At 46.1% G+C, this 10,084-nt stretch overlaps 1 protein-coding gene across 1 annotated transcript; it reads left to right on the top strand.

The window, feature by feature from the left end:
* Positions 1-463: 463 nt before the first annotated feature.
* Positions 464-8,733, top strand: Ppp1r15b (protein phosphatase 1 regulatory subunit 15B). The gene is made up of 2 exons (XM_048430745.3): positions 464-2,793; positions 5,400-8,733. Exons 1-2 carry the CDS (start codon positions 916-918, stop codon positions 5,664-5,666), a joined length of 2,145 nt encoding a protein of 714 aa, XP_048286702.2. The 5' UTR covers positions 464-915; the 3' UTR covers positions 5,667-8,733.
* The last annotated feature ends 1,351 nt before the right edge of the window (positions 8,734-10,084 follow it).

Raw genomic sequence — 10,084 nt, 5'->3', positions numbered from 1 at the left:
ACGTCTGTGTCATAAAACCCCAGGCACGTTGGTTATACGGCACCACCCACCTCATATTTAACTCACGTCTACTTAAGCACTCAACAACACGAGAAGAACGATAGATGTGTCAGAGAAGTGACACTTTGCCTAATTTATCGGACCCATAAAACAGGGCTCAGGAGAATTCTCAGGTTCTGTAGACACCCACTTACCTCCCCGAGCCGGTCCCTTTAACCCAGAGGGTGGAGCGCGCGGTCTCCTAGGAGACCAGAGCTAATTGTCCGCGCAGGCGTACATTCTGGGTACGGCTGATGCAACTTTCCGCGTGTGAACCGGCTCTACCCAGAGTAAGGAAGCCGATAGGGACCACAGGCACAGCCAATCAGCGGCGGCGCACGAGGGTGAGGCAAGTCCACCTCTCGGGGGATGGGGGTGGGGTTCTGCGAATGACGTTAGGCGGCGCTGGACGGTAGACGTAGACGCCCTCGGATCTCAGGCCTGCCTGGCAGCTTCCGGGTGTTCGGCTGCAGCCATTTTGGGCTTATCTTCCCTGAGCGCTCGCCCGCCACCCAGCCCTTCCGCCCGCGCGTTTGGTGCCTGGGTACGGGCCGCGGTCTCCGGAAACGCCGCCGCTGCCGCGTGAGGGATCTAGTCTATGGTGGAGCGATCTCACACGGACTAAGGGAGCCTCCTTCCCCGCCGGGATGGACGTGGCTGCGACGGCCGCAGCCTGCTGGGGCCGCCAAGCCGTGCGGTGCACCGCCCGCCGCGGAAGCCTCCCCTCCCGGGGCCCCCTCTGCCGGCGCGGGGATCGGCCTACGGTACCGACTCGGTGGCTGGGCAAGGCTGAGGCTGTGTAGGCCTCGGGTCCCGCCCGCCCTGGCACCGCCGACCCCGCCACGCTCCTGTCTGAAAAACTGCCAGGGAAAGGAGATGGAGCTGGGCACTCGCGGGCCTCGGAAGCGGCCTGCCCCTCGGATGGGCTCCTGGTTCCGGCTGCCCTTCCTTCGGCGATGGTCCGCTCGCTCTTCCGACTTGCCGACTCCTTCTTCTCTGCAAAATTCCGGGGACCCCGCACTAGCTGCCTCCGCCCTGCCCAAGCCTCGGACCAGGTACTGGACCAGATTGCTTTCCCAGCTTTTTGCGCTGCTCCCTAGCTTGCTCCAGAAGCTGGTTTTTTGGAGCCAGCTTTTCGGTGGCATGATTCCGACCAGATGGCTAGATTTCGTAGCAGGTTACAGCGCCCTGAGAGCCTTGAGAGGACGGAAGGAACCTGCCGCTGTGCAGAAATCTTTGAGTTCACTGCAGCTGGACTCTTCGGAAGACTTGGTGGTCAGCCCCCTTGATTGGCTACAGGAGGGACCCCAATGGCCGTACTCATCCTCAGACCTGGAGTCGAAATTGAAAGCCCAGGAAAGAGCTTTGGACTCCGCAGCGCGCCCTTTTCTCCTGGAGCAGCCGTTCTGGGGGGTGGAGTTGTTGCCCAGCCGTCTTCAAGCCGGTATGGTCTCCTACCGAGAACTTGGCCCGGCACCCTCTGGGCCCCTTGACACCCAGAGCGTAGGCAGTTTCAAGGTAATTTCTTACCTGCTGAACCCTTCCTGTCTGGACTGCCTTCCCCAGCTGGAGCTGCGCTGTCTGAACAGCGTTGGCGCTGGCCAGCTGGTGGATTTCCGAACACTACCCCCAGAGAGCGGTTGCCCTTTTGAAGATGGTTGTCACCCCCAGCCTCTGCGTCCAGAGATCTCGGCAACCGCGTGGCAGAGGTGTCCCCCTCTTTCCACAGAAGGCCTGCCGGAAATCCACCACCTTCGTATGAAACGGCTGGAATTCCTGCAGGCCAACAAGGGGCAAGAGTTACCCACTCCTGACCAAGATAATGGCTACCACAGCCTGGAGGAGGAACACGGCCTTCTCCGGATGGACCCACAGCACTGTACAGATAACCCAGTACAGACGGTGCCCCCTCCTGGAGTCAGCCCCGAGCCCACTGAGAAAAAAATAGACTTGTTGATTAAAGAAGTTTCCCAAAGCCCCCAGGGAAGCTGTCTGCCCTGCGAGTTACCTGTGGAAAAAGCCAGTGAAGAGGACCACACTAGTGTAGTCAACAGCTCAGACATCAAGGATGACCTTCCTGTCTCTGCCAGACCAGTTTGTAGCAACAAACTGATCGATTATATTTTGGGAGGCGCCTCCAGTGACTTGGAAACCAGCTCGGACTCAGAAAGTGAGGATTGGGACGAGGATCCCGAGGATGATGGCTTCGATAGTGACGGCTCCCTGTCCGAATCAGACGACGGACAAGACTCTGAAGGGCGCCACCTCTGGAACTCTTTCTACAGTGTAGATCCTTACAATCCCCAGAACTTTACAGCCACAATTCAGACTGCTACCAGAATTGTCCCTGGAGACCCTTGCGATTCAGGGAGTGCCTTGTCTGACCGCTTCGATGTGGGGAGCTCTCAAGCTGGGCCCCTTTCTGATACCCCCGAGCATAGTTCTGGGGCAGAAGAGGACTGGGAATCCAGTGCCGATGAAGCGGAGAGTCTTAGACTGTGGAACTCTTTCTGCAGTTCTGAGGACCCCTACAACCTTTTCAATTTTAAGGCTCCCTTTCAAACGTCAGGGAAGAACTGGAAAGGCTGTCAGGACACACAAGCACCTTCTGAGACCACGGTGGCCTTTTCTGGGTGTCATACCGTGCTTTCTTGTAAGGTAACACTGGTACAGAGCCCAGAAGATAATTGTCCAGACTCTGGGCTGCCAGAGACTCTTTCTGGAGAAAAATTCACCCATAGCAAAAGAAAAAAGGTTTGTTTCTTTGCTTTTCCATGACTAATGATTTGCTGTCTTTTGATATGGTTTCTGTAGAAGCATGACTTTCCCTGTGGAGCCATAGTTGTGCATAGTTTTGAGGAAGGGCTCTGAGGCATGTGCTTGGATTGAGAAATACTCAAATGACCCCTCTTCCAATGTAGAGAAGTGTTCTCCTCTGGAAGGAGAATGCAGTGTGCAGATGGGAGCAGGACTGTCATTTAGGTCGGTGGGTTCTGAAGTTTATAAATGGCTCACATGTAGTTTGTTTGTGAATACTTAATATTTTCTTTTCCCGACAGCAGTGCCTTTATTTCTCTCCATTGGAACCTAAAGGAATACTAGTAATTATTATAATATATTATGTACTAATGTAGCACTACTACTGATAACCCAAGTAACAAATTAGGCTTATCTAGTCATTGCCAGAAGGGAAGTGGTTGTGGTGTTGTATGCCTGTAATCCCAGGGCTTGGAGGGTGGAGGCGGGTGGATTTATTTTCTGAGTTTTGGAGTCTAATTTGGTCTACATAGTGAATTCCAGACTTGCCAGGGATACATAGGTATCTCTCTCTAAAAAAAAAAAAATAAAACAAAAAAACAAAAAAAACAAACCCAAAAAACCCCGAATACTCGTGCCCAAGCTGACTAGAATTTGCAACCCATTTTGGTTTTAGGTCTCACTATGTAACCCAAACTGGCTTAGAACTCACGGAGGAGGTTCAAGCTGGCCTCAAAGTCATGATGTGCCTGATGTCTGAGCCTCCGAAGTGCAGAGATATTTGTGAGCCTTCAAGCTAACTTTAGACAGTGTGTTTGCTCTTTCAGTCTATCATTGTTTGGTTTACTTGATGTTCAGGGCATTTGAATTGCTTTATTTCTCTTGCTCCTTATTGAGCTGAAGGTATTAACCACGAAGACATGCCACACCAAACACACAGATGTCTTTTATGTTGAGGGATTTAGTTTCTTATACTTGCACCAATGAGTGTCAGATGACAGTGTTGTGAGCTACTGACTCCAGAGGGTCAGCTCTGAAACTAGTCTTGGCACAGGAAATATCTAAATGATAAGAGCCTTTTTATTTACTCATTTTTTACTGCAGAGTGTAGCTAGCTCCTTTGATTGCCCTGAACTTGATCTATCACCTAGCTACATCTCCAGGTCTCCTATTCTCTTCAGGATAGGAAAAATGCATTTGAGAGGGCGCAGAGTGAAGACAGAGAGGAAACAAGGTGGAGTAGTGGCAGGAGGCTTGGCCTCTGCAGACCGGCACCCTGCTCAGGGACATTAGGCTTGAGATGTGTTTGGGGCAGGGGCAAAGCAGCCAGACCTGGGAAGTTACTTCATTCACATGCCTCTGATCCACTTATCCAATGGGAATATACTAAGATCTGTAGTAGAAGTGTTGCAAGACCTGTTGTTTTGTCTTGTGATGCTGGGGGTTGAATCCTGGACCTATTGCATGTTAAACATGCACCTCACCACCGAGCTAGTTATACCTCCAGCCTGAGTTACCAAAAGATAAATGAGTAAATAAAACTCATAATTCATTCCCATGCCTTTGAATGGCTAAGGCCAACCACATGTCTCAGTTTAGCTTAAAACTACTGATTGAAATAGCCAAAACCAGAAGAGGTTATGTCTAAATCTGATAGTTACTTAACAGCCCCTGCTACCTGCCATTCTTTAGTTTTATGAGAATAAGGTGCCCAGTTGTTAGAATGAGTCCTTGAGATCATGGAGTGTAAAATACTTTGTGTACTGCAGAACAGCAGATTGTAAACTTTTTCATCCTAGTTTTGTACCGAGATGCTGTGGGATTTGGGCTGGTCGCTGATGTCTGGTTTCTTGTCTGTCCAGTGGTAACAGCACTGGTTCACATCTCATAGGGTTGGCCCAAAGATCAAATGAGAACATTTATAAATCTTTGAAAAAAGTTTGGCGTTTGGCAAACAGTGTAAAAGTGCTTATTTTCTTTATCTTAGTGACAATGACTGGGTAAGCACTAGAATGCAATATCTAGTAAGGTGTTACATGCTACTAATTGTCCTCAGGGGCATTCCTAGGCCTGATGTAAAGGGAAAGAAAGCCATAGGCCTCAGTGGGATTAGCTGATGTAACTATTAAACATGCTTTAAAGCAACTTTTATTTATTTATTTGAGACAGGATCTCTTGTAAGCCTTCCTGGCTTTTTACCTCTGATTGTTCTGCCTTAGCTTCTAGTGCTGGGGTCATGGGAGTGTCTTTGGGGTTATAGTGGTTACTCTTTGAATACTTTTTCATTTGGGGAAAAGAATACTTAAAATTTGAATTTCTGTTTTTTCTTTAAGAATTAAAGGATAGTGGGGATTAATAATAGGAAATCCAGAGTTCCTATCTCTGGTTCATTTTTCAATACCATTAAACAAGAATTGGACTTGAAGAGACTATCTGTAGATGTGTGAAGAAATGCACATCTCTTTCTGCAGCATTGTTAGCCATCATTACCCGCATTTGTAGTGGGGGTCAAAGGTTGTGTGTGTGTGTGTGTGTGTGTGTGTGTGTGTGTGTGTGTGTCAGTGTTCTAAGATTCTAGAGTAACATTTGGTTTGTCTTTCTAGGTAACCTTTCTTGAAGAAGTTACTGAGTATTATATAAGTGATGATGAGGATCGCAAAGGGCCATGGGAAGAATTTGCAAGGGATGGATGCAGGTTCCAGAAACGGATTCAAGAAACAGAAGATGCCATTGGCTACTGCTTGACGTTTGAGCACAGAGAAAGAATGTTCAGTAGACTCCAGGAGCACTCACTGTTCAGCAATGTTAAGACAAGTGAACAGGCTGCAGCCCTGGCCCACACTCTCTCTTGCTTGAGAGGTTTCTCTTAAAAACAGATAGATATTGGCAGCTGTCCTTGGACATGTTTTTAAAGAAACAACTTGTGTTTAGTGATGTAGTTGAATTATTTTTGGGTGATGTGTCTTATTAGAAACATCAACTCCGATAATGAAGAGACTTTAGTTTTTAATCTTCCCTTTTCCTATTTGGTTGGATGTGGTTTTTGTGTTTTTGAGACAGGGTCTTACTCCACAATTCTGGTTGGCCTAGGTCTTTGTGTGTAAGCTAGGCTGGCCTTGAAATTGATATCTTCTTGCCTCTGCGTCCTGTGCCACCATGTCCAACTGGATGTGATTATAAATATCCTCTGCTTCCTTGTGGTGGAAAGGGACCCTTTTAGTCATTACTTTGCACTTTCAATGCTTTTCTTCTGGAGGCCGAGAGCAGCCAGGTTTACATAGTGGGCTCCAGGCTGGGGCTACATGCTGAGACCAGGTCTTAAGGGACAAACAAAACAAAAGGTTGTTGGATTTTTTTGGTTGGTTTGGTTTGGTTTTTTTGAGACAGGGTTTCTTTGTGTAATTCTGGCTGTCCTGGAACTTGCTCTGTAGATTCAACTGGCCTCAAACTCAAATCCCCCTGCCCCTGCCTTCCATCTTGAGTACTGGGATTAAAAGCCTGCATCACCATGCCTGGCACAGAAAAGTTTCTTCCCAGGCCTGTAATTCCAGTTACTTTGGAGATCGAGACAGGAGGATAGAAAATTCAAGGTCTGCTTGGGCCTTAAAGTGAAAATGGAAAGGGAGGCTGGGGAAATAGTAGCAGAGGACACTTGCCTACATGTGCAAGGCTCTGGGTTCAATCGCTAGTGCTGCATATTCAATTTTAATTCATGCAAGGCTCTGGGTTCAATCCCCAGTACTACATGTTCAGTTTTAATTTAAAGTATGCATACTTAGCTAAAATCTTTGGGTTCTTGTGCTTTTCCTATTCTAGAGTGAATGGGCTTTTGTTTTTCCTGTATATATGTATGTGTTTATATATTTTGAGGCAAGGTCTCACTATGGCCTGGGCTCATGACAATCCTCCTGCTTTAATTTCCCGAGTGTATATATAGTCAGTCAGAGTCTCTCTCTCTCTCTCTCTCTCTCTCTCTCTCTGACCTATTTACCCTAAAGCTAAACCTATTGTACATGTTCTCAACTTAAAAGACATGTTTGTAGCACTTGAAAACATGGTGAATATCCCCCTTTTTTTATGTTTTTTTTTTTAATTTAAAGAATTGGTCTTGTGTGGTCTAGGCTAGCCTTGAATTCACTACTTAGCCAAGGAAGTCTTTGAAAGATCCTCTTGTTCTCTTGGTACTATTGCACATCTGTGTGCCACACATCCAGATTTTTTTCTATATCTTGGTCTATTTAAGCTATTCCCAAGGACCACCACAAACCCACAAGTGCAGTACTTTCTTGACTGGGAAAGCTGTGTTGGTATGTTTTTTAAAGACCTACACTGTGGTGCCCAGCTGCTCTGCCAAACTTCTAACATCTAGCGTATTTGATTTCTTCGCAGACTGTCCCTTTGGAAGGTTTCTGTGTTGTAGTTCTGGTTGAGTGTGGCTCTTTAACTCCCAGTGGTAGGAACTGTAAAGTACTCTAGGAAGTAGTCTTTGCATTGTAGGCATTCGGTTTTTACACTTGAAAGCCTAGAATTTTTCTAGCAGGAATATGCAGACATCTCAGAAATTCGGTTTTGTTTTATGTCCTCTTAACAGAAAGCCAGTGTTACTTACTCCCTGCCTCAGCACTGTCACTTTTAAAACCTGTCGTGGTGACACTGTAAACTTGGATTAGGTAGTTTTGCATTTTTAAGTGTGAAATGTCAAATACAAACTAAAATGTCCAGACTTATTGTGTTCTGCTTTATAGAGAAGCAATGGTGAGGCCCGTTCTTTGAGGAAAGCATAAAGTATAGCTAGAACAGCCAGAAAGTCTTACGCAAAGCTTGATCTGGAATAGTCTGCATTGAGTAGTATGCCTGGTTTATTCAGTTAGCTTTATCTGCTGTGTGTATGCTAGGTTGAGGTATGTTTAACCACCTCTTTAGTGGTCAGTTCTTAGCTTGTGCCTCCTGCCATGGGTAGTGGGGACACGAACAAAAGAGGGGTCCACTAAATTGGTCATGGGGAGGAGTTTTTCCGGAAGAGTTCGCAGCCTAACTACCTCAGTTTCTCATTTCCCTGGTTATTTCCGTTGATGTGCTCTAAGGTCTGCCTCCAGTGGTGACATTGTTCATTCATGTACACTAAGAATGCAGCACCAGGAAAGTTGGTCTTAGTTTTGCAGAACCCTCATTCTGTGTCATTTGTGCACCTGCATTTAGTGAACTGGTATAGTGCTGTGGAAACGGGCTAGTTAGAAAGCTGTGTCATTTGGAAAGCAGGCATGTGGACTTAGGAAGGAAAACTGTGGCAATACATAGACTTTTTAAAAATCAGGCTGCAGTTTAGCGTTTTATTTCAGACACTTAGTGTTTGTGTTTCTGAGACCCAGACCTGTATATTTGCGAGGAATGGGACATCTGCATTCCCTGGGTGTTTGGAAACCGTTCCAGGTTCCACTGTTGCCATCTCATGAGAAAACGACTGGTTAGAGTACTCGGTACACTGCCTGCCTACAGATGTGGTGGCAAAGACAAAGTGACTGAAGGAGAAGAACAGAATTACTGTCATTGTCATCCCTGTCCCAGATGTCAGGTCGCCCCCAAGGAAAGAACACCTCCAAGGCCAGGCATCGCAGGGAGGTTGTAGCTGCCTATTTTACACGCTCAAGTCTTGCAGTGGTGCTGTAAGGACCTGCATAGCATGTCATGGCTCTGTACAGATGGGGGTCGCCTTTCTGAGTGCTGAAATGGGGCCGCCCTTCACCTGTAACTTGAAATCAAAACTATCAGATTTTATTTTTTACAATTTAAGGTTAAGTTTGGGAACAAGATTTGAGTTGGCTTCTTCAGATCAATGATTTTAAATGTAACTAGTGGAGATTTTATAGCTCAGATTATATTTGTATATAATTATTAACTAATCTGTAAATTGTAATAAATATATTTGCAATTATTTAATGCTATGTGATATTTTTATGCATTCTTTTATATTGGTTTTAATAGTATGGGACAGGTTTTCAGAGTTAATCAGTTTTGTAGAAGGGCTGTAGGCGATATGAACATACATCTGGGTCAGATAAATGGCTCCTTAGCTCCTGTCCTGAAACTTTCTCTGTAGACTAAGGTGGCCTTGAACTCATAAAGACCTGCCTCTGCCTCCCAACCTGAGTGTTGGGATTAAAAGCGTGCACCACCATTGCCACCTAGCAAAGATCATACATACTCTTAAAATCCACAAGCCTTTAATCCCAGCACTCAGGAGGCAAAGGCAGGTCGATCTCTGAGTTCCAGGCCAAGGGTGGGCTCCTAAGCTACACAGAGAAACCCTGTCTCGAAAAATAACAACAAAAAAGTGTGAACTTTTTGGAGTGGTTTTAGACAGCTTTTGCTAAGTATACCCACCTTACTTAGCCTCTTAAGAGCTGAGGTACAGAGGGCACCACTGCCTGGCTGCCAACAGTCCCTTCTAAGAGGTGAGATTTCATTCTAAAGTCAGGGCCTGCTCTAGCAGCTGCCATTCCCTTTTCCCCCTTGCCCTCTTCCCCTCTGCTTTTCTTTCTTTCACTTGTTTAGTGTTGGGGATCTTCTCTAATTATTGGTAACTGGATATTAGGATAATTGTGAATTATCTAATTAACTAATTAGGATAGTTGTGAATTACCATGTAGGTCCTAGGATTTGAACTCTGGTTATTCCAACAGCCCAGAGCCCAGAATCTTTTTTTTTTAAATGTATATGGATGTTTTGTTTACATATACATCTATCTGTACACATCTGATCCCATGAGACTGTGGTTGTAAACCTCCAGGTGGGTGCTAGGAATTGAACTCAGGACCTCTGAAAGAGCAGTCAGTCCTCTTAACCGCTGAGCCATCTCTCCAGCGCCCCCAGAATCTTATCTGGGTTAGACAAGTACCCTACCAATTTTTTTTTTTAAGATTTTTTTTAAGCAACAAAGGGCTGGGTGGTGGTGGGGCATACCTTTAATCCCAGCATTCTGGAGGCAGAAGCAGGCAGGTCTCTGTGAGTTGGTGGCCAGCCTGGTCTACAAGAGCTGGTCCCAGGACAGGCTTCAAAGCTAAGAGAAACCCTGTCATAGAAAAGAAAAGAAAAAAGTCAGGGACCAGCCTCGACAAAAATACCAATTGCTAAGGTAGGGGCATGGGGATATAGAAATAGTAAAGAATATGAAGACGTAAATAAAAATAAAACAGAAAAATAGAGTTGTACCAGGAGGGAGTTCCAGTGAATACTGAAATCGCCCATATTTAATTTCCAATTGCTTTAAATACCCCTGACCCCAAAAGGT

This window comes from Myodes glareolus, chromosome 5 (genome assembly GCF_982192425.1).
Source record: "Myodes glareolus chromosome 5, mMyoGla1.1, whole genome shotgun sequence".
Lineage (NCBI taxonomy): Eukaryota > Metazoa > Chordata > Mammalia > Rodentia > Cricetidae > Myodes > Myodes glareolus.
Note: the sequence above shows the minus strand (reverse complement) of the source record. Positions and strands in the feature narration are given on the sequence as shown.

Excerpts from the sequence above, each read along its gene's own strand:
- Ppp1r15b (XM_048430745.3), top strand. The coding sequence starts at position 916 with ATGGAGCTGGGCACTCGCGGGCCTCGGAAGCGGCCTGCCCCTCGGATG. Across the intron at positions 2,794-5,399 it reads CCCATAGCAAAAGAAAAAAG|GTAACCTTTCTTGAAGAAGT; the intron begins GTTTGTTTCTTT and ends TTGTCTTTCTAG.